The 25424-nt window shown below is 43.2% G+C and overlaps 1 protein-coding gene and 1 long non-coding RNA gene across 4 annotated transcripts in view; one reads left to right on the top strand and one right to left on the bottom strand.

The window, feature by feature from the left end:
- The window catches only part of LOC115466942, a 43375-nt gene extending 18710 nt beyond the window's left edge, over positions 1–24665 (top strand). Inside the window, exons 3-4 of one of the 2 annotated variants that reach the window (XR_003941623.1) lie at positions 19366–19488; positions 24536–24665. This is a non-coding gene — a long non-coding RNA (uncharacterized LOC115466942). Of the gene's footprint in view, positions 1–19365; positions 19661–24535 lie in introns of those variants that run through there. The other variant, XR_003941622.1, reaches the window with a different exon arrangement.
- Positions 19688–25424, bottom strand: part of ABRACL (ABRA C-terminal like) — a 41361-nt gene continuing 35624 nt past the window's right edge. For both annotated transcript variants that reach the window (XM_030198534.1, XM_030198535.1), the window contains one exon: positions 19688–20373. In XM_030198534.1, coding sequence (XP_030054394.1) covers positions 20189–20373 — 185 coding nt within the window. In that variant the 3' untranslated portion in view covers positions 19688–20188. The remainder of the gene's footprint in view (positions 20374–25424) is intronic.

The raw sequence follows: 25424 nt of genomic DNA, 5'->3' as shown, positions 1-25424 counted from the left end.
TGTCATGAGGATTATTTTTCTCTATACTGGGACACCAGGGCACTTCTCACTTCGTCAGAACTTGTTATAGGTCCAGTTGAAAGGTCCATTAAACTTTCTTTAGCCTGAAACTTTTCCAGACTATAGAATGAGACATAGAACCCGACACAATTGTGTTTCGCCAGCTATGGCGTCTTCAAGGGTTGTTCATTCATCCTACAAATATAATGTGCATAATATTCAATCCTACCTACATTTTATACACATTATTAAAACTTCAAAACTTAGAATTTATCAATCATTCTTACCGGCTTCTGATAGTAGCTAGGAACACACCTCCGCTAGCAGCATGGGAGGCGAAAAAACGCCCACACATGCGTACCAGCGGTCAGTATTCCCGGTGGTTATATCAAATGTTTAGCCAATCAATTTCACGGTTAAGTCCACCAGGAACTACCATATTCCACTGATGAATCAGACGTTGCTCTTTTTTCAATAAACTAGAAGAAAGATTACCTCCTCTTTCTAATTTAACCTGATTTAGGACCACAAACTTTAAATCTTTAAGCAAATGTTGAGCAGTCATCCAATGAGGCACAAGCGGAGCTTCCTTACGCTCTGTTCTAATACAACTTAAGTGTTGAGCGATTCTACATTTAATCTTCTGAGTAGTCATACCTATGTACCACAGCTTACAAGGGCATACAATCCCATATATACAACCAGTAGAGTTACAATCAGTACGAGATCTTAACCTATACTTCTTCCCAGTATGGGGAATAGTAACCTCCTGAACTTCCAGAGCATATTGGCAGTAAATACAATGATTACATTTAAAATGTCCTGTTTCTATTGCTTCATGATCAATTGTTTCATTATTTTTATTTAAATATTCTCCCAAATTCCTCCCTCGAGTAAATGCAAACCTGGGGGTAAATTTAAATACTTCATGAATAGACAAAATTGTCCAATGGCGTTGAAGAATCTGAATTATCTTATGGGCCATCTTAGTATAAGGTAAAACACAGGTTAAAACCTGATCTGAACTGCGACATCAGACTCAGTCCGAAACTGGAAGGGATGCAGGCAGGCAGTTTTCAATAGCACGAGGATGGGAAAACTTCTTAAAACAAGACCTCGGCTGGGCTGGCGGGGGTTGGGGGTCTCCCGCCAGCTGAAGTAATATTTTTAAAGGCACCGGACTGGAGGAAGCAGACCTCGGCGGGGGTAGGTCACGGCGGTAGGGGGGTCCAGGGCGAAATCTGCGGGGGCCCAGGCCCCTGTGGCTCCACGCAGATACGCCCCTGCGGAATACATTTTGATTTCCACACGGAAATTTTGGTGCACTATATAGAATCCAGGGGTTAATCCCTACTTAGGTCCAAAGTGGTTTACAGCAAGAGAAGTTACAAGAAAGGAACAAACAAAAGAAAGAAAACAATTAACTTCAGTTATTTTGCAAAAAGATATATTTTCTAAAAAGTAAAAGTAAATCAGACAAAGCCACAAAATGGACCCATGGTATAATAAGGACCTGAAAACATTAAAAGTACAATGTAGAAGACAAGAATGATTCTGGATGAAAAAAAAAAATAAAATCAACAGAACCGCTTGGAGGGCAGCATGAAACAGATACAAAATCAAAATAAGGCAGGCTAAAATGAAGTACTATAAAAAAAACAAATAGGCACAGACTATAGAGACCCGAAAAAAACTATACAGGCTTGTCAACAACTTACTAAGCACCAAACCACTGACAATAATGAACGACCCCCCCCCCCCATCAGCAAATGAACTGGCCAGGCACGTCAAAAAGAAGATTCTCAACCTAAGGAAGAGCTTATCACAAGATGCCTCCAACTGGAGACTTTCATAGATGAAATGGACTACTCCTCTGAAGAATCTCCAGTGGATAGAACATAAACAGCCTTCCCCCAGCTCACGAAAGAGATAGTAGCACAGGCAGTGGGAAAATTCTCCACCTACTGCATGCTTGAAACATGCCCCAATTATATTGTGCAATTGCCCCTTATATTATGAAATCGCCCCCTGACCAACTCACCTCTCACCTCGACTTCATGTTTCGAGAAGGACGATTCCTAATGAAAAAGGGCAACATATTGCTTACGCCTATTCCAAAGGATGCAAAGAAAAACATCAAAGATACCTCTAATTACAGACCAGTAGCATCCATACCTCTATTGACCACAGTAATGGAAGGCATAGCGGCAAACCAGCTAGCTGACTACATAAATACATTTTCCATCTTACATGATTCCCAATCAGGCTTTATGGGCTCACTTCAGCACAGAAACAGTACTGATTACACTACTAATGATATTCAAAAAGGAAATCGCAATAGGGAAAAACATCCTTCTATTACAGTTCAATATGTCCAGCGCATTTGACATGGTTTATCACCCAATCCTACAAAGAATACTCAACAAAATAGGAATTGGAGAGAAGGCACTCGAATGTTCAATGGTTTCTTATCAAATAAAGATAAATTCCACAACCTCCTCCCTATGGCAATCAGATTGCAGGGTTCCCCAGGGCTCACCGCTCTCCCCAATACTATTCAATCTAATGATGGCACCCCTTGCCCAATCACTGTTCAAACAAGGTTCCAACCCCTTCATATATGCAGATGAAATGACAATATTCATCCCTTTTCAGAAGAACCTATCTAAAATCACTACCAGGATCTCAGATTGCATGAATACAATGGAAACCTGGGCATCATCATTCAAATTAAAACTGAACAGAGAAAAAACTCACTGCTTAATACTTACCTCACCACACAGTAGAGAACGCTTCACAGACAGCAATGCCTCGGGTACATCACTCCCAATAACAGACAAACTAAAAATCCTAGGAATCACCATAGACCGCAATCTATCCTTCAATGACCAGGTAACACTCACCACAGAGAAATTGTTCCACACTATGTGGAAACTTAAACGTATAAAAAAACTATTTCCTAGAGAAATATTCCACATGCTTGTCCAAACCTTGGTTCTCGCTCAAGCAGATTATTGCAACAGAATCTACGCAGGATGCATGGAACAAACATTAAAGAAATTACAAACAGCACAAAACACAGCAGCAAGACTCATATTTGGAAAAAAAAAAACAATTTGAAAGAGCAAGACCACTGCTCCAAAAATTACACTGGCTACACATCAAAGCATGAGTATCCTTCAAGATATGCACTCTATCCCACAGAATAATTTTCAGTCTCACATCAGAATATATGACTGGACTATTAGATCTATCAATATGTAATGCAAATAACAACACTAGATCCTATCTCACTCTTCAGTCTCCCAAATGCCAAGGCCCAAGATGCAAATCTACACATACAACCAGCATCACATACATCTGCACCAAAACTTGGAACTCTCTTCCGAAAGACTTCAAATCCACGAACAACTATCTAACATTTTGAAAACATCTGAAAGCCCATCTATTTAGGAAAACCCTTTCCGATGAAATCACATAACCAAGAAGATCCCGTTAATCACTCCACGAAACGCAATCAAGGACTGAATTATTCCGGAGTTGTGTTTATCCCGAACGACCTTGATACTTGTCCATCCAAGTTAATTGTAAACCACATTGAGCTGACCACCAGGTTGGAAAATGTGGGGTATAAATGCAGAAATAAAATAAATAAAATAATAAATAAAAATATAGGGTGACACAAAAAAAGTAACTCCTTACAGTTTTTTGCAGTTTTCTCAGCAACCGCTTTGAATTTCAGCGAGAATTTTTATATACCTAGGGCCCTGTTTACTAAGGTGCGCTAGCATTTTTAGCATGCACTAAAAATTAGCGTGCGCTAACACTAGAGAAAGGGCCCTTAGTCATCATACTTACATATTACTATTAAAAAAACATTTAGGGGCCCTTTTACTAAGACGTGATAAAAAGTGACTTACACTAGATTTAGAGCGTGAAAATGACACTCGCTGGGCCACTTTTTACTGTGGCAGGAAGAAAAGCCTTTTTTTTTTTTAAATGGGGCAGTAAATGGCTGTGCACTAATATTAAAATTAGTGCGTAACTATTTACTGCCTGAGCCCTTACTGCCACCTATATAGTAGGTGGTAAGGGCTCACACAGTAATCGTGCAGTAATCAGGCAGCGAGCAGCAATGTGGCCACATTGCTAATTACAGTCAGGAACGCTTTTGTGGTAGAAATAGAAAATTATTTTCTATCGCGGGAAACTGCGTGCGTCAACTTTGGAACTACCGCCAGGCTCCCGCACTAAAAAGGGTTACAATCAAAACAGTTTACATATTATATACAGGTATTTATTTTGTACCTGGGGTCACAGAGGGTTAAGTGACTTACCCAGAGTCACAAGGAGCTGCAGTGGGACTTTAACCCAGTTCACCAGGATCAAAGTCCATTGCACTAACCACTAGGCTAATCCTCAACTTCTCCAACCTACCCCGGCAGTAAGGCTGATTTGGCACATGGTAGCCCTACCACAGCTTAGAAAAAAGGCCCCTTAATCAGTGGTGTGCTGGTAAATTTTTAACAACAGGCTCTCTCCCCAGTCCACCTCTGCGCCCCCCCCCCCCGGTCCACCTCTGCACCCCCCCCCCCCCACTTCTTCGCCACCCCAAAATTGCAGAGCTGGCTATAGCCGGGGGGGGGGGGGGGGGGCGGCAATGCATTACTCTCTCCAGGAAAAAAAAATTAAATGATCCCAGGTTGCAATATAATTCATGTTTAATGTGGGATAAAATGCCATAAATAAGTAAATAAATATAAACTTTTAATGTTGAGCACCCGATTCTCAAAGTGAACATATTCCAAACACTATAATGAAAATAAAATGATTTTTTTTCTACCTTTGTTGTCTGGTGACTGTTTTTCTGATCATGCTGGCCCAGTATCCGATTCTGCTGCTATCTGTCCTCTTAACTCCGTTTCCAGGGCTTCCTTTCCATTTATTTCTTTCCTTTCTTCTTCATTTCTGGTCCTCAACTTCTGCCTATTTTCTTCATCCATATGCAGTTTTTCTCCTCTCTTCCTTTTCCCTCATCTCATCTCCTTCCTCACTGTTCTCTCCCCTCCATCCATGTCCAGCATTTCTTCTCTCTCCCCTCCTCTCCCCTGCCCTCCATCCACCCATGTCCAGTGACCCTCCTCTCCCCTGCCCTCCATCCACCCATGTCCAGTGACCCTTCTCTCCCCCTGCCCTGCATGCACCCAGTGACCCTCCCCTGCCCTCCATGCACCCATACCCAGTGACCCTCCTCTCCCCTGCCCTCCATCCACCCATGTCCAGCAACCCTCCTCTCCCCTGCCCTCCATCCACCCATGTCCAGTGACCCTTCTCTCCCCCTGCCCTGCATGCACCCAGCGACCCTCCCCTGCCCTCCATGCACCCATACCCAGTGACCCTCCTCTCCCCTGCCCTCCACCCACCCATGTCCGGTGACCCTCCTCTCCCCTGCCCTGCATGCACCCATACCCAGTGACCCTCCTTTCCCCTGCCCTCCATCCACCCAATCCAGCAGTGACCCTCCTCTCCCCTGCCCTCCATCCAGCCATACCCAGCGATGATCCTTCTCTCCCCTCCATGATCCACCCATGCCCAACGATTCCCTTGTTCTCTCCCCTGCCACCCCCTCCCGAGTTGTTAATAGAATTCTCCTCCCTCCCTCCCGTCACCGATCTGACTCCTTTAATTCTTCGGGGCAGGCAGTCTTGCCTGCCCGCTGCAAGCACTGACACAGTCCCCCGCTGGCGCTGCTGGTTCACGCTTCAAAATGGCCACCGAGACTTACAATGCGAAGTCTCGCGAGGCCGCCTCTAGAAGTCTCGGCGGCCATTTTTAAAGCGCAAACCTGCAGCACCAGCGGGGGAGAGTCAGCACTTGCAGCGGGCAGGCAAGACTGCCTGCCCCGAAGAATTCGTCAGGTCGGTGATGTGAGGGAAGAGGGAGGGAGGAGAGCTGGCTCGCGGGTTTCAACAACCGGCTCACAAGAGCCGAGCAAAGATAACAAGCGGCTCAGCTCCAGCACACCACTGCCCTTAATTATCTTAAGCTACGTTGATGTTAATTACATTTTAGCTTTACTACCTAGCTATTTTTGCACGTTAAAAATGTTTGAGCTAAAACACAGTAAAATAACAACATTCAAATAATATAATTAACAATATATCAGAATTTTGCAGTCACTGTAAATGCTCAAAGTGTCCACTCACATCTTTAACACAGGCCTTCAGTTGCTTTGGGAAGCTCTTAATAGCCTTTGCTCTGAAACCTTCTTCACGCAATGTCTAGATTCTCATTTTGTCCTCTACCAACACCTTACCCGTGGATTGCCATTCCAATCGGAATTGCTTTTATAGAAAATATCTGTAAATTATCATATTAGCAAATACAAATTATTCAAATTCAAATTATTGCTTATAAAAACCTATGTCACTGTGACATCATTAATAGTAAGCTGATACCCCCTTTTTTTTTTTTTTCGAATAATGGTAGTTTTACAGTGCAAACATTTGTGAATTTGTGAAAATTACTGGGTGGTCACACCACAAAGTCTGTAGCTTGACCGTGTTTAAAGATAATCTCATTCCACTCAGCACATAAACGTAGATAGTAATCCTATATAATAATTCTCACCTCCAACGTTCTGTGCTTGGGACCGTGGCTCCTTGGCTGGAGGTGGTCTGTGAGGCAGACACGCACTGACGTTACTGACGTCAAAACAGCTGATTGCAAGGCAAGGGGAGGAGTAGGGAAACACGCGCAGCGTGTTTCCCTACTCCTCCTACTGCCTTGGAATCAGCTGTCACCCCCCCCCCCCCGCACTATGGCCCCCTCAAAACCCACCCCCTCCCGTGAACCTGTCGATCCCCCCCCGCCGGAACGCCGAAAACTGCCGCCGCCGTTGTTATACTACCTTCCCTTCCCGTAGATTGTTGAATCATCTTAGAAAGTTTAACTCCGTGCGTCTGACGTCAGACGCACGGAGTTAAACTTTCTAAGATGATTCAACAACCTACGGGAAGGGAAGGTAGTATAACAACGGCGGCGGCAGTTTTCGGCGTTCCGGCGGGGGGGGGATCGACAGGTTCGCGGGAGGGGGTGGAAGAAAAAAAAAACGCATGTTGGGGGGAGAGAAGAGGGTGGCCAACCACAGCATGGATGCGGGGGGGGGGGGGGGGGAAGAGGCCGGCCCAGGCTGGCACATGGGAGAGAGAGGAGCATGGATGCGAGGGGGGGGGGGTCATGGAAGGGAGAGAGGGGACTTGCTGGAAAAGGATGAATGGAGGCGGCAGGGGACAGAGGAGCATGGATGGCCATGGATTGGGAGGGCAGGCCTCAGGGAGAGAGGGCAATTGCTGGATAGGGAAAATGGAGGGGCCAGGTGACAGATGAGCATGGATGGGCATGGATTGGAAGGGCAGGACTCAGGGAGAGGGGAATTGCTGGATAGGGATGAATGGAGGGGACAGATGGGCATGGATGGATATGGATTGCAGGGCAGGCCTCAGGCAGAGAGGGGAAATGCTGGATAGGGAAAAATGGAGGGGCCAGGTGACAGATGAGCATGGATGGGCATGGATTGGAAGGGCAGGACTCAGGGAGAGGGGAATTGCTGGATAGGGATGAATGGAGGGGACAGATGGGCATGGATGGATATGGATTGCAGGGCAGGCCTCAGGCAGAGAGGGGAAATGCTGGATAGGGAAAAATGGAGGGGCCAGGTGACAGATGAGCATGGATGGGCATGGATTGGAAGGGCAGGACTCAGGGAGAGGGGAATGCTGGATAGGGATGAATGGAGGGGACAGATGGGCATGGATGGATATGGATTGCAGGGCAGGCCTCAGGCAGAGAGGGGAAATGCTGGATAGGGAAAAATGGAGGGGCCAGGTGACAGAGGAGCATGGATTGGACTCACACTTTCACTCTGACTCTCAAACAGTCACTCTCACATACACTCTCCCAAACATACACACTCCGAGGAAAACCTTGCTAGCGCCCGTTTCATTTGTGTCAGAAACGGGCCTTTTTTACTAGTAATAAATAAAGCTGTAAAAATTCATGTTGAAATTCCAAGCAGTTGCTGAGAAAACAGCAAAATACTCTAGGGGTTGGGGGAGGGGTTGGCCTCACCCAGTATATCATCAATGTACAAAAACAAATTCTCATCCTGTGCCAAGGAAATTGTATTTAATGTACCCCAGTAGGGTTAAAGTTTTATTACCTGGTTCAGATGGTTCGTGGTGGTTAGGTTTTGGGGCACATTCGGTGCAAGAGGTGTCACAAACCACTGTTGACTCACAACAGCCTCAGTTAGTTTAGAGTATGTGCTATAGGTCTGTAGCTACTAGAAACTGTCATATCCACATTTACTGCCTTAGGAATTGGGATAAGAATAATTTTACCCAATAAAGGTTCACACAAGCATAGGGCCACCAGAAGCGTAGCCAGGTTGAGGGCACAAGGGGAGTGGAGAGTGTACTGCCGATGGCGCCGGTGCGTATTTTAAATGCGACAGATCAAGTGAAAAATAGGCGCCGGTGGAAGTCCGTTTGGGGGAGCAACTGCTCCCCTGGTGACCCACCTAGCTACGCCTCTGAGAGCCACCCAATAAGCTTAATCCCACACTCAGGTACAGCCCTAAACCCAGAAGGCTTACAACCAAAGTATGTATCTGAGCTAGTAGAGGGTTAATTTGCCCAAGGTCACAAGGAGCTATGGTGGGATTTGAGCTGATCTTCCCTGGTTCTCAGCCTGCTGCTCTATTAAGCTATTCCTTCACTGTAGGCTACAGATACTTTGGCCCACTGAATTAACTGTACAAGAATATTTGCATCTTTTGTTTCTCATAAAATATATTGTGATGATAACAAAGAGCAGACTTATTTCAACAATGATAGGCTGGAGGGGGCTCCTGAGAGACTCTTGTTACTTTATGTTTTGAAAACATAATATATGTCAAAAACTGGTATAAAGCTGGGAAAAGCCCCTTGATTAAAAAAAATGTCAGCAAATCACTGCCTATTAGGCTATAATCATAAATGTTCTCTGCAAATAGAACATTTATTGTCATTGTCTTGGCAGCTCCTCCAGACAAGGCCATAACTGTGAGTAAATACACTGGGCAGAAGCAATTATGGCATAAATGATCTCACTGGATGCCTTCATTAGATGAGGTTTTATAGAGGCATTTGTCACTGGTACAACTTAATGTTTCACCACATAGATCACTTTTTTCAAGCATGTTCTGTGCTTTCATTAGACTTGCATTTCTGTTCTATACTTTTAACTGGAGTTTTGGCCCAGGAAAATCCTGTGACTCCTTATGGTTTCCAGCTCAGTAAAAACCAACCCTATAGTGGGCAGTGGTGCCATGAGCCGCCTTTGCAACTGTTTCAGATTTTTCTCCTATTTTTGTAACCTTCCCAGTCCTGGGCTGAGAGCCACATACCATGATACCTTCCAGAACCCAGTACTCAAACACCCTATTTCAGCGTTTCCCAAACTGTGCGCCATGGCAAACTCACAGGGGTGCCACGGGGCAGATGGGAGGTTCACAAGCAAGTGCCGGGACATCACTTAATATCAACATATTTAAACAAAGTTGAATGGAGTCCAGGAAATCTACATGGCTGGGGCAAGCTACCGATCACAGCTCAGCTGTGATTGGTCATGGAGCCTGTCTGGCTCCTAAAAGGGAAGCAAGGAGTGAGGCTCCTGATTGGGAAGCAAGGAGTGAGGCTCTTTGTTTCCAAATGAGGATTATCCTTTTAGGTGCCAGACAGGCTCCGGTGACCATTGATAGCTTGCCCCAGCCATGTGTGGCAGGAAAACAGCGGTCCTCCAACGGTGAGAAAGATTTTGTATGCAGCTGGCACAGAGAAAGAGATAAAGGTAAGCACAATTAATCTGACCCTGTAAGAATGGCAAGTTAAAAAAAAAAATCAAGAAACCAAGGGGAGGCTTCTGGGTTACTGACATGCACTATATGGGAATCGCAGTCACTGCCAGGGACCTGTTCAAACAGGGAGAATTGTGGGTGGGGTGGTGGAGGGAAGGAGAGGTGCTGCAGGAGGAATGAGGGGCATAAGTGTTGGACCTGAGTTGGAGGGGAGGAAGGGGTGAAATCTTGTATATGAGGGTTAAGGGGAGGGTGAGATGCTGCATGGAGAGGGGAAGGGGTCAGTGAGTGAGAAATGTTGGATATAGGGGTGGAGGGAAGGGAGAGATGGTGCATGGGGGAGAGAAGGAGAAATACTGGACATGATGTGTAGCGGGGGGGGGGGGGGGCGGTAGAGACCTGTATGGCCGGGGGTAGTGGAGACCTGTGTGGTGAGGGGGTGCCACAAAAAATTTCTCAGACACCAAGGGTGCCTTGAACCAAAAACATTTGGGAACCACTGCCCTATTTCTTTTAATAAATTATTTCTTATATACTGCCTGCAAGCTCTTAAAGTGCTGTACATTCAGCTACAATAGCTATTTTTCTGTCCCTAGAGGGATCACAATCTAAGGGGGTCATTTACTAAGGTACACTAGCATTTTTAGCTTGTGCTAAAAATCAGCTGGCACTAAATGCTGAGATGCCCGTTATATTCCTATGGGCACCTCAAAGTTTAGTGCCCCCTGACTTTTAGTGTGAGCTAAAAACACTAGCACACCTTAGTAAATGACCACCTAAATTTGTACCTGACACAAGGTCACAAGGAGCTGCAGTGGGATTTGAACCAGACTCCCCTGGTTCTCAGCCTGCTGCTCTAACCATTAGGCTTCTACTCCATTCCAGCCTTCTAGTGTCACTATTGGACAATGGCTTCCCTCCCCCAAAACCTCTACCTAGAGGCTAAGGATGCTGCCTGCACAGATTTTTCAAGCACTGGCTGGCCAAGGAAGCAGGCCTGGGAATGAAACCCAGGTCACCTGCACACTGTCACTGAGCCATCAAGCCAGCCTGCATTTTTTCATGGCTTTACTCTGCATTTCTTATTGGTAAGAGCCTTTCTTAATTAAGGGGCCCTTTTACTATGGTGCATACAGGTGCGTAAAGCTATTAACATGCAAATTAGTGTATCAATGTATTAGTTGCATAACTTTCAAACAGGTTGATGTTCTTTGTAACCTCTACTTATTCATTAACTATATTTTCTAATAATTCTATTTTCTTCAGCTGTACTTTTCATGAGCTGTATATCTCAATTCTAAGGTTTATCAGGTTTAATCCTCCAATTTGGCCAAGAGTTTTACATATTCATTGGAATTAGGTGACAGGGCGGTAACCCCTTCCCCATGTTATATAATATCTCAATCTGATCAAAGGACCATTGTCAGTAAGACTCAGATCTTACATAAAAGACTGAACATATTGAGGTTTTATGTTAGTTTCCATGATGCTGCTCAGTCCCTGTCACCAGGACAGGATTAGGAAACCCTGGTCTAGATAAGGAACAGGGATTTAATGTGATAAAATTTGTCACAATCACTGGAGGGAAGACACAAAAAGACCTGTGTTATAGTGCAAGATAACTAAAAGACAACTACGATGAAATGAGAAAAGAACTGAAAGGAACAGCTCATAGGGTCAAAATTTTGCATGAAGCATGGAAATTATTTAAATATACCATTGTTGAAGCCCAGATAAAATATATTACATGCATAGAAAAGCTCAATAGAAACCTAAACAAATATCAGCGTGGTTTAATAGTGAAATGGAAGAGGCAGTGCAAGTGAAAAAGGCATCTTTCTGAAAAAGGAATATGGGGATAAGCGTAAGCACTGGCAAGATAGATATAAAACATTAATAAGGCAAGCAAAGAGAGACTTTGAAGTGAAGCTTGCCATAGAAATAAAACTAATACTAAAATCTTTTCAAATGCATTCAAAACAAAAAATGCATGAGGTCAAAGTAATAGCAGAAAAACTAAATTATTTCTTTGCCTTGGTCTTTATTGAGTGGGATTTTGGGTTCATACCCACGCCAGAAACTTGGATGCCCTAAAAACTGAACAGACTGAGATGTTCTGAGAGAAAAGGACATTCTCTAAGTGAGATTTTTTTTAACTCTGTTCTTTGGCGATTTAAAGGTTGGGGTTTAAAAGAGGTATTGTAGGTTTATTCCTAAAAACAGAATTTTAAAAAGCAAACTTTATTAACTAGTCTTCATACACTTTTTCCCATAGTTTTAAAAATTGAACTTTCTGCCACAGCCTATAGCATAAACAGCCTCTAAAACACACAACAGAGCCTAGTTCAGTCTTCATTCCCACCCATCCACCCCTAGCACATCACTTCATTTGTAGTCTTAACTTATAGTCAACTAGGAAAAAATGCCCGTTTCTGAGCGCAATGAAACAGGCGCTAGCAAGGGGCTCCCTCCCTCCGTCCCTCCGAGCTACTTGCCTTGTTGGGGGCTGTGTGTGGGGAGGGGTTTTTTTTTTTTGCTGCGCCTCCGTGGCCGTGCCTGTGGCGTTTCCGTTTCGGCCCTCGAGTGTCATAGCTCTGCCCTCGACGTCATGACGTTTTGACGCGAGGGAGGTGCAGACACTCCAGGGCACACCGGATATCTCGGGTGCCTCAACTTCCGTGGAGGCTTCAGAACGTTGGGGTTGCCTTTTATATAGAGAGATTATTCTAATTAGGATAGCAAGAGGGGGTTTTTCATTACATTTAATTACTTTCTAAGAAGCAAACACTAAATAAATCACACAATAAACCATACAATCATAAGACTCTTTATATTAATCTAATATCTCTAATACCTTAAGAAGTTTTAATTAAACAACACAGTAATACTAAGTCTTCGACTAACTGAATTCAAAGCCACTGTTGGATGGTTGGAAAGATGGAAGGAGAGGAACAACATAAAATTCAAGAAACAGCATGGTGAAAAACAAGACGCTGCTGACTTGGTGCTGAAAATTGGGTTGTTCAGTTCTTCCTACCATCTTGAATGAGTTTGCACCTTGTGACATTTTCAATGCTGACGAAAACGGTCTCTACTGGGGAGCGATTCCTGATGGAGCACTTGCATTCAAACAAGCCGAATTACGATCCTCCTTTGCTGCAATATGGATGGGAGTGAGAAGTTGGAACCACTCGTCATTGGAAAGAGCAAACAGCCCCGTTGCTTCAAGAATGTTAAGCGACTTTCTGTGTCATACGAGGCTAACGAAAATTCATGGATGACTGGGGAAATTTGGAAGCAGTGGCTAAAGAAGTTAGACACTAGAATGCGAGCACAAAAGCATCAGATTTTGTTGCTTTGTGATAATTGTGCTGCACACAGTGATGATGTCAGGCTGTCTAATGTCAAGGTGGTCTTCCTGCCACCAAATGCTACCTCTCTGATTCAACCTATGGATCAGGGCATAATAGTCAATTTCAAAAAACATTATCGGGCTCTTGTGCTATGTTGTCTGATGAGCGTTATTGATGACCAGACTGGCAAGGATAAACGTGCTGAACTGGCTCGTAATCTATCGCTGGAGAGTCTCAACACCGTGTGGGCCTATCCGGAGGCCACTGGATGTCAGTGCTATGACAGTTTTTACCGTCTGGCAGACGTGGTCTATGGAACTCACAGGGCCATTGAGGGGGGGGGGCAGGGGGGACAAAATTCCCTGGGCCCAGGCCTCCAGGGAGGGGCTGGCGCCGCTGCTGCAGTCCGGCCCACCCGCCCTCCGTCGCTCCCTGGCATTGAATTTAAGCACCTCACCTTTGAAGGCGCAGCAAGCAGCGGCAGACCACTCCTTCCTTCCGTGTCCCACCCTCGCCTGACGTAACTTCTGCGAGGGCGGGACACAGAAGGAAGGAGTGGTCTGCCACTGCTTGCTGCGCCTTCGAAGGTGAGGCGCTTAAGGTCAGTGCAGAGGGCCCGGGGGTGGAGAGAGGGCCCAGTGGCGGGTGGAGGGGGGGCCCGGCAACCTTGGGTGGTGGGGGGGGGCCCCGGGGGCGGCCTTTTCCGGGCCTGGGCCAGTCTCCTCGGCGGCCCTGCTCACAGACACAGAGGACTATGACTGATTACTTCAAGTAGCCTAACGTTAGTTAACGGAGACTGTATACTCTACGTATAATAAACAGTACATGTGTTTATCAGATTTCAAGCTTCTTTGGTCACAACGTTTAAGTGGACGCTCCGGTTAACTGCATGTATTTCTTTGATCCCAGACCCTGCACTTAAGCAGATTGCACTGTAGATACCCATAATACTGTACGTATAATAAACAGTACATGTGTTTATTCAGATTTCAAGCTTCTTTGGGTCACAACGGTTAAGTGCACGCTCCGGTTAACTGCATGTATTTCTTTGATCCCAGACCCTTGCACTTAAGCAGATTGCACTGTAGATACCCATAATACTGTACGTATAATAAACAGTACATGTGTTTATCAGATTTCAAGCTTCTTTGGGTCACAACGGTTAAGTGCACGCTCCGGTTAACTGCATGTATTTCTTTGATCCCAGACCCTTGCACTTAAGCAGATTGCACTGTAGATACCCATAATACTGTACGTATAATAAACAGTACATGTGTTTATCAGATTTCAAGCTTCTTTGGTCCACAACGGTTAAGTGCACGCTCCGGTTAACTGCATGTATTTCTTTTGATCCCAGACCCTTGCACTTAAGCAGATTGTACTGTAGATACCCATAATTTCTATGGGCATCTAAACTGTTAGCACCGCACTAATGTTTAGCGCACGCTAAAACACTAATGCACTCTAGTGCAGCTTAGTAACAGGGCCCTAAATGGAAACAATTCACTGGGACTGGATGGAGCTCTGAAAGAGCTCTATCATGAAATTGCTAACCTGTAATTAATGATCTATAATCTATCATTTAAAAGAGACCGAGTAGATGAGGATAGAGAGATGGCCAATGTAGCACCAATTTTTATAAATGGTTCCAGGGATGATCTGGGTCTAATCTAATCTAATCCAATTCAAGGATTTATGTACCGCAAAGTCCAGAAAGGTCCTAAGTGGTTTACAGTATTATAAATCATATGTCACCATGTGTCTCAATTGTGGGGGGTCACCTGGCTCCAGAGACCAATGCTGTTATTACCAAATTCCAGTTTGTACAGCTTCCGCCGAGGGGGCTGAAGTCCTTTCTTAAAAAAGCCGTCCTGATGGGGAAGAAATCCATCCTTTATTTGTGGATAACGGCCGACCACCCGGAGCTGGCACAGTGGCGGTCATTGATGATTTTTCTTTGTTCATTGGAACGTAGAGATGTAGGTAATTGGCCTTATCCAAAGGGGAGGATTTTTGTTGTGTGTAGGCCCGTTTTGGGACACTCTGACGGCGGTGGCACGGAGCAGGATCTTAAACTCTTAGCGCACACATGACATGGCACAAGAAGAGAGGGAGGAGGGGTTCTAGGAGGGGAGGGGGGTTTAACTGCAGGGAAGGGAGAGAATTCAGTACCAGAATGGAATGGAGTGGATTTAGGCAGATTTTGACCATGAAGGTTTGTCTCCATCCTAGAGGTACCTGGCTTCAAGGACACCTGTAATATTTGTTTTATAGCAACAGAGGGATAGCGTTCTGAGGAGGGGAGGGGGGAACGGGGGGGGGGCAGGATAATTGTTTGCGGAGGGGGGGGGGGGGGGAAATTGAAGAAAAACTTTGTACTTGATGGTTGATGTTCTCTTCTTATTATTGTTATATTTGTTCATGTTTTGGATTTTGCCGTTGCAACTGATTAATGTACTACGTTACTTTATGCCATCAATAAAAAGATTAAAACATAAATCAAATTACAAATCAATGTAAAATGTTTACTAAAATATGTTACAATCCTTAAATAAGAATTTTTGAAAGAGATAAGTTTTCAATCTTTTCCTCTCTCTCGAACTGAGTCCACTTGGCCCTCAGCCACAACTTTTTTGCTGTAAAACAAAACTGAGAAGATTGAAAAGATGCATATGTAACATTCTAGCTTTTAATAACACATTTGCAAGGATATTTCAATAAGAACAATGCGCCTTGAGCTACAATTCTAGGATGCATTATAAAAAACTTGTATACGCTGTTTCTGATAAACACTGACTTTCAAAGAACAAAACAAGGAATTCCTGTACCTAAAGTATTTCAATAACCTGTCTCAGTTATAGCCCAAAGTCAAGGTGAAGGAATACCCACCTCATCCCTAGAGGATTAAAAAAAAAAAAGCTGTAAGGTTTAAGAAATTGGTGACAAGTAATCAAACCCTCTTTCACCTGGTTTCTTTTTAAAAGGCAGCAAATTAAATAAAAAAAAAAGCTCTTGATACTAGAGGGATGGACTGCAAAAGAACCTGCAAGATTTCAGTCATATGCCATTTAAACATGTTCTGAGCTGCAATTCCAGGAGTTCTAGGAAAATTAATCAGGTGCAGATTACTATGCTGAACTAAGGGGCTCTTTTACTAAGCTGCATAGGCATCTATGTGTGCCCAACGTGCACCAAAATGGAGTTACTACCCGGCTACCGCTTGGCTCTTGTGGTTATTTCATTTTTGGCACGCGTCCGATACGCACGTCTGAAAAATAAATTCTGGTCGCCGTGTCTCAAAAAAGATATAGTGGAATTAGAAAAGGTGCAGAGAAGGGCAACAAAATGATAAAGGAATGGGACAACTTCCCTATGAGGAAAGGCTAAAGTGGCTAGGGCTCTTCAGTTTGGAGAAAAGGCGGCTGAGGAGAGATATGATAGAGGTCTATAAAATAATGAATGGAGTTGAATGGGTAGATGTGAAGCGTCTGTTCACGCTTTCCAAAAATACTAGGACTAGGGGGCATGCGATGAAGCTACAATGTAGTAAATTTAAAACGAATCGGAGAAATTTTTCTTCACTGAACGTGTAATTAAACTCTGGAATTCATTGCCAGAGAATGTGGTAAAGTCGGTTAGCTTAGCGGAGTTTAAAAAAGGTTTGGACAGCTTCCTAAAGGAAAAGTCCATAGACCACTATTAAATGGACTTGGGGAAAATCCACTATTTCTGGGATAAGCAGTATAAAATGTGTTGTACTTTTTGGGGATCTTGCCAGGTATATGTGATCTGGATTGGCCACTGTTGGAAACAGGATGCTGGGCTTGATGGACCTTTGGTCTTTCACAGTATGGCAATACTTATGTACTTATGAAATGGAGCTTTCCTGGACAATGCAAAAGCTTCTATTGTAGTCTGAATGGTAGGGGAAGAAACCATCAGGCCCATCCCTGAAGAGGTACTGTGTTTTTCCCCCTTCACTCCTTAGGCATTGTAAAAGAATAAATTAGAGCTTTGGTGTGTGTGTCCACCTTCTTGGTCCCGTCCCCCACCCACACACACACTCAATTTATAATTTCTACAGCAATAATCCTGACTTCCTTCCTGAGATCCTTCTTACTGTATCTTTTCAGAAATATCAGGACCCCTCCTGGCAATATCAATGTACTAAAAGAGCAATTCTATAACTCTGTGCCCACAATTACTTGCTCCTTGCACATGCAAATTTACAGAATATGTTTAATTTATTAGGTCTGCAACCTCTGTTTGGACAGCGGAAGCCATGGGCTTGAAAGAACTGCATATCCCCTCTAGATACTTAATCACGCCAACCTGGTATCTGCTCATGACAGGGTTATACAGTCAAGGCAGTATAAACCTATGTAATTAGAAAGGAACCCAGTATTTAGTAGATAAATATAGTTTATTAGCATTGAGATCTTACCCCAAAGACAGTACAAGCAGTTCAGGCATTCACATGGTAGTACAGCACTTCACGACTGATGACATGTGCCTTCAAAGGTTGCTGGCTTCACTCTTCTTCTCTCCAAGGCACTGCTTAGGTAGCAGACCTTTTATACATTTTTGGGTCCCATAGATCCCTATGAACATTTCACTTTCCCACCTGCACTTTCGTCATAATTGGCACAGATATCCAATTATGCCCAGTTCCAACTTTTCTTATCTTTCATCCAATTAGGACCGAGTTTCAACCTTAGCAAGTTTGCTTATCTCTTATCCAATTGTGACCAAGTCTCAGCTCTCCTATCTCCAAACTTCGCTCATCCTTAAATTTAGCTTTTCCTGCACCTGGCCCAATTATTTTTATAGTTTCTCAGCATGCCTATGCCCAGCTATACACCACCCTTGCCAACCTTGTAACTCTGCCAAGGTTAAGCAGGCTGCCACATTTCTTTAGTGAAGTATCAGGACTGAGAGATGCTATGATTTTAGAGGCCTAGTTTAGTTTAGAAAGCCTGAACCTGTTTTTCACTGCATTCAATTTGTGACAATTATTTACAAATACTAGCACTTCCATGGGCACACTTACACACATCGCAGCTAGAAGGATGCCTAGATAGCAACACCAGTAATTGGGAAGCAAAACCAACGCTGGGCAGACTTCTACTGTCTGTGCCCTGATCATGGGGCTTCAATGACAACTTCAGAAGTTGGAGATCAAGGATAGTGCTGGACAGATTTCTACAGTCTGTGCCCTGAAAATGGCAAAGACAAATCAATATCACCTTATGCTATGATTTTATTTTGTTGGGCAGACTAGAAGGACGGTTGCAGGTTTTTTATCTGCCATAACCTACTATGTTACATAGAGGGGCTCCTTTAGGTGGCTGCTGTCTCACATTTATGTCTGATTGCCTAACTGAAATCGTTTTCTCCAACTCAGTTATAGCACAGAGGAGCGCTCAAGATGTTCTATCAGTTTAATATGTCAGAAGTTAACATGCTTTAATTCACTAAGCCAGTGGCGTACCAAGGGGGGGGGGGGGCGCGGTGGGGGCGGTCCGGCCCGGGTGCACGCCGCTGGGGGGGGTGCCGCATGCCTGTCGGCTCTTCGTTTTCATGCTCCCTTTGCCCCGGAACAGGTTACTTCCGGTTCCAGGGCAGAGGGAGCATGAAAATGAAGAGCCGGCAGGCGCGCGGCACCCCCCTCCCAGCGGCGTGCACCGGGGGGGGGGGGGTCATTCGCCGGAGGATCGGGGAGGTTGTTTCGCTGGGGGGGTGGGGGGCAGGGCGCATCGGCGATCCACCCCGGGTGTCAGCCCCCCTAGGAACGCCACTGCACTAAGCTCTTCCTCTGTAACATGGAGTTCTAACTGGAATGATTATGGTCACTTCATAATGAAGCATCATTGTCCTCCCTTCTAGGACAAAGGCAATAATGAAGCTATTCTGACACTGTGCTGTAAGGACCATTCCCTAAATCAGTATAACAGGCAATATTTTTTTTTTTTTATTCTTCCCAACCAAAGAAATGTTGGAGGGGGGGGGGGGGGTCCAAGATTTTGTCTGTCCTGATTTCATTGTATTATTCTTTCCAAACCAACTGAATTTTTTTGTACCACTACAAACTACCCCCTCTCCTCCCTCCTCCAGGTCAAAGACAACACAGCTATATACAAACACACAAAATACAGAGAGTGGTTGGAAAGAATTCTACGAGCAATGCTCTGCTTGCTATCGCCATATGTTCCTCCAGAGCTTTTGAAAAACTAAAAGGTATTATTGCATGCTATTTTCTTCTCTCCTCTATTCTTTGCCCTAGAATCTAATCTATCCTCTTTGAAGCTAAAAAGAGATATGGGGAGGTCTAAATAGACACAAGGCTGTAAGGCAGAAGGCAGGGCAGAGTGATTCTGGCCTTTAAGCAAAAGCATTTCAGAAACAAACATAAAAAAAAAAGACAGACTGCCATAAATGAACAAATCATATCAGGTTTATTGAAAAAAATGTCTAGTTTGCCCAACTGCAGTCATGGTACATTTTTATATGTGCCCTATGCTAATAGCATCAGCACAGGCAAAGCAACAAAAACAAGAAACTTACAAAAAAACTGTATGGTTTTATTATTACACATATGTAAAATATTTTAAAATTTGATAAATTACCAATATTTTTGTCCCTACAGTACAATAATCAAATAAGCCAATTAATATTTAAAAAATCACTTCCATATACCACACTAAAAATATAACTCCTGCATTTTTCAAAAACTATGACCTGAGAAAGAATTTACTCCAGCCTTTTACTTTTCACAGATTCAATACAAAATGGATTATATTGGAAAATACACAGTGATAAGTCTCTTTCATACATAAAAACATTTAAAAAACCATGAGCGATCCTAGCCGCATTTTCTTTGCATGGTTGAAGCAGTTCACCTGAAAACATTTTACCCACACGGGATGTGCAAATACGGTTAATCCTGCAGTAATATAATGTCAACGTTGTCATGGACACCTTGAAGGAGCAATTCGCCTTGGTAGTCAACCACCTTCCTTCGTTTTGCAGCTTTGAGAGTTCCCACCAGAGCCTCAAAGAGATTGGCACATTTGTCATCAGCAAAGAGTACACCAAACTTCACACTCAGCTTTCCATCACCTGCTACAGGAAAGATAATAATTCGAGTCAGCACACATTTGGTAGGTACCTTCACTAGAACTAGGAAACCCTTCTAATACCAGTGGCTTCTCAAAAATGGAAAGGACAAATCAAGTACAATACACAAAGGAAGAGGGAACTTAGGAAGGCTATACAAACCTCAGAATCAATGAAGTTAAATATTTATCACTCTGGTGTATATATAATAGAATAAACATAAAATCACTACATAAAATTCAATATGTGTAAAACAATATCAGTGCTTAAAAATCGGCATTTCACAATAAATGTGAAGTCACTGCTCTACACTTGACCATGTTTCGGCATATAACGTGCCCTGCCTCAAGAGTCTGACAATGAGTAAATAGTGTCAGATGGTAATGCTGGGTGAAAAAAAGCAAAAGGGTCTTTAAAAAGACAATGCATGCATAAACTGATGCACTATGAGGCATATTTTCAAAGCACTTTGGGAGGCTAAGTTCCATAGGTTTCTATGGAACTTTGGGAGGCTAAGTGCTTTGAAAATGAGCCTCTATGTGACCACCGAAGGTATCAAAAATGCAAAAAAGCAGTATTCCAAATGTGTGAGATGTAGCGTGGGTGTTCATTCACAATGTTCAAAGACAAATCAAGGTCAGGTATACATATATAAAAGTAGCTCATACAAGGGGTTTATCTTGTTGGGCAGACTGGATGGACTGTACAGGTCTTTATCTGCCATCATCTACCATGTTACTATATAGTTAATGCAGTAGCTTGACACTTAGGGCCAGATGCTATATATGGTGCCAAAAAAAAAAAAAGGCACTGAAAAAAATCACATTTAGAGCTATTCTATAAACCTCAACCTAAAGTTAGGTGCAGTTATATAATACAAGTAGTGGCTGTCCTGCGACTAAAATTTAGGTGCAGCCATTTACGCCAACTAAAACCAATATAAATACCCACGTCTTCTTATTTAGGCACAGATCGGGCATATTTTCTAACCGTGCACGTAATTTTCAGGAACACCCATGCCTCTCCCATGGTTTCACCCCCTTTTGTGATCCATGCATTAGAATTTATGCAGACCACTTACGGAATATGCTTAGAATTTGTGTACAACTTTCTAATTTGTGCCAATTAGTGCTAATTGCTTGTATTGGCCAATTATCTGTGCTGATTAGCTTGTTAAATAATTAAGTTGCGTGCGCAAATCGGCTGATTTGTGCACACAACTTTAATCACCATTTATAGAATCTGGGGGTTAGTGCACACTAATTCCCATGTTAACTGACAAATATGGAATTGGGCTGGGAATGGGTGGGGACTGCATCTACACAGCATCTATAAGGAACTGTCCAATATTAGATGGCAGGAATGTATGTAAATGGCAGTATTTATTCACTTACAGATGTAGAATACCCACAAGTGGCAAAGTATGGGCCCTAATTTCATGACACATACCTTGCTGATGGGTATGCACGTGGACAGAGTACACAGGTACATGCACAGATGAAAAATATTATAATTTACATACACTGGGGGTAGGCTCAAGAAAGAGCACCAAAATTAGGCACCGGGATAGAATATGAACTTAGCATACATCATGACGGCAGTTCTGTGCAGCATTGCCGTTATAGAATATTAATGCAAGTCCGCAGTTTCAAAACAATTTTAGGTGCAAGAGCTTACACCGTGTCACATGCTGATGTAAGTGCTCGCACTAACTGTTGGCAGTTAGGCGTGTTAATTCCTTGTATGCTATGACCTGAGCGCTAACTCCTAGGAACGCCCCTGAATCATCCATGCCTCCTAGAAGTTGCAAGCAATGGAATTGGTGAACAACTGTGCAACTTCTACAAGAGCAACTAAGGGCAGCAATGTATGGATGCTATTCAATTCTGAGAATAGGTTGGCTTTAAATTTAGCAAGAATGAAATTATGCTTGTGACTCTGGGCAAGTCATTTAACCCTCCATTGCCCCATGTAAGCCACATTGAGCCTGTCATGAGTGGGAAAGCGCGGGTACAAATATAACAAAAATAAAAATAAATGCTAGTTAGTCAGGCGGTTTTATAGCCAAGTTGACCTAGTACAACTCCAGGGCTTTCTTGTTCCTATTAAATATCAGACTGAGTCTTGAAGTTGTACTGGATGCAGTGGCATACCTAGATTGGCTGTCACCCGGAGCGGGTCGCCACTATACCCTCCCTGGTGCATCACCCACCCACCCCCGAAGCGCATCATCCGCTCCACCTGGGGGTGCACGAAGCAGTTGCGCGGCTGGCAGCTCTGCCAGCCCCCTGTCCCGGAAGTAATATTAGAGGAGGCAGGGAACCGGCGGAGCCGACAGCCGCATGACTGCTCCGTGCACTCCCTTGCTGCTTGCACCCGGAAAGGATAGCCCCCACCACCCCGCCTTTAGTACGCTACTGACTGGATGCACAGCTGAATTTTAAGACACGGGTAGTAAAGGTAGTTCAAATCTGTTTTTTATCAGTGACATGTTCTAAGCAAAATTATACCTACGATGCCTCGATCTGATTTTTGGATAGTGATTCAGAGTAATTTTATCTAGATTATTGTTAAGTGTCTTTACTTGGGTTTCTCAATCATGTTGTAAAGCATTACAGGTTGTACAACATGCTGCTCTACGGCCAATTGTAGAATTACAACGTACTGATCACGTTACATCTTTTTTGAAGCCTTTACATTGGCTGTTGACCAGTGGTGTTCCTGAAGCTCTATGAACCAGCTCGCTCCCTGAGATAGACAGAAACTCTGCTATTGGTGCAGCCTTCTTTAGTGAAGGTTCAATATGTTGGTACTTGTGATGGTGTTTTCTCCTTGGCTAGTCCAGGCCTGTGGAACAAACTCCCTGGAAGTACTCGGACGTTCATCTGTTACTGAATTCAAGAGAAAGTTGAAAACCCTTTTGTTTGCTCAAGCTTTTATGGAGTAAGAAGGCTTGGGACTGGCTCTATGATGCTGCTATATTAAATTCTGTAAAAATGAATTGTTAATTTAATTTTCTTTTGAGTTTTAGATTTAATATATGATTTGTAATATATTTGTTGTTTGTTATGTTTTATGTATTTCATTAAATGTGTGGGTTTTTTTGTTCCTTGCCTAGTTAATAGGAAGGTTACAAGTGATGTAAGTTGTGTAAGCAAATACTAATGGGTGCCAATTAGCACCAATTAACAGCCAATTATTTAGTGTACACTACTGCCCTTATTCTATAACTTGCGCACACCTAATTTGCATGCAAGGCATAAATTTGGGCAGATATGTTATAGAATCAAGAGAATTCTAACATCTAGGTAGAAACACTTACACCAGCTATAGCTGGTATAAGTGATTGTGCCTTAAAATGTTCTATAAAAAAATGTAGGCTTCTACTTTTCTTTATTGAATAGGCTTAAAAATAGGTCCCCTGTTACAGAATTATCCTCTCAACGTACGGTATAGTATCACGTTAACTATTCTGCATTATCTGTGGTGTTAATATCATCTTAATCATTTTAAAAGCATATAAACATGTCCAAATAGCAACTTCAAAAAGCTGCTATGTGGATGTGTATGCCTCCATGGATGCAGAGAATTAAAAGGGGCATAATTTGGGCAAGTTCAGGTTCAGCCCTGCCTCCTATTGAAAGTTTCCCCTGAACAAGCTGGAAAGGCAAAACATGTTTTTTGTCAGGTTACAACATTAACTGTTTTGTAATCATGGCACTGTATCTATTACAAGAAATCAATCTTGCTGAGACTGTTTCTACAGTCCAAAAGTTGGCAAAGTTAACCACAGCAGAGTTGGAGGTGGCATAATCCAGATAAGAGATGGGAGTTGATTAATGTCTCATCAAGTGTAAGATCTAGTTTAAGATTAAGAACTGTAATTTCACGTGTGGTCACATTTTGTTTTTCTGAGCACATCTCACAATATTTAAAGTTATTATAGTGTATTTGCATATTAAAGAAGTGGTTATTTTTATGAATATTTAGTTATTTAAATTTTTTATAGTAATTACAGATAGCCAATAAGAACATCTTCACGTTGTGGGCTACTTCCCTAAACTGAGGCCCTTCTGAGGCCTGTAGCAATGCTTCTGCTGGGTTTACCTTTGGAAAGGGGTGTAGTTATACATTTTTGGTAATCCTAACAGTGCCATATAATTTGCAGACACCGATGCAATGTGGAGTAAAACTGTTCTGCACTTTAGCTGAATGTCGGACCACACCCTGAGGCAGCGAATTGCGAAACATGCCGCATACGTAGGTGGAGGTGTCCATGTAAACTTGATTGGAAGACATGCAAGTGATACAAATTGAAGCTGTAAAGCGTTTTAAAGAATTCTCATGAAAGATGAAAAACATTTTCTAAGAATAAAGTTTCAAGATGGTTGGAATACAAAAAGAAGTCTGGATTTGAGTGGTGTTATAAATAGACTGAAATAATTACAGCTGGGTGATTAATTACTTATGTATAGAGATACCTTTGCTGATTTCAGAGACCGATTAAGGAGAGTACTGCTTTTACCAGCATGAGTGGCATAACTATAACTTGTTTATTCTGTACTATAAGTTTTCCTTATAGCCATGGCACAGGCTACTACTAACTTCTCACAATCTGTGAATCCCATCTCTGTGGGTGTGAAACTGGCTGACCAATATAAAAGGGGTTTATACTTTCCTTCTCCTAATACTGCAGCTGCAATATTTGTGTCGGAGGCAGTAAGTATTCTTATCCTTGGTGGATAGTATAACAGGCACAGTACCATCCGTGGGGCCTTTCCCTTTCAAGGGTTTCCTCAATGCACTGGTGTAATGCGCATAATTTGGTACCCAGTCTCTATAAAAATTCAACTGTCCCAGTAAAGCCCTAAGTTGCCTAACAGAGGTAGGTGGGCTGATTTTCTTGATTTGTGGCTTGATCCAAACCTCTGGAGTTATTCTAAGTGTGGCCCAAATAATGAAACCTGAGTCTAACAATATTGCAATTTGCCCCAGTTCACCTTATAACCCTTATCTTTCAGACACTGTAAAATAGCATCAGTGGCTGTACTACATTG

This window comes from Microcaecilia unicolor, chromosome 3, assembly GCF_901765095.1.
Source record: "Microcaecilia unicolor chromosome 3, aMicUni1.1, whole genome shotgun sequence".
Classification (NCBI taxonomy): domain Eukaryota; kingdom Metazoa; phylum Chordata; class Amphibia; order Gymnophiona; family Siphonopidae; genus Microcaecilia; species Microcaecilia unicolor.
Note: the sequence above shows the minus strand (reverse complement) of the source record. Positions and strands in the feature narration are given on the sequence as shown.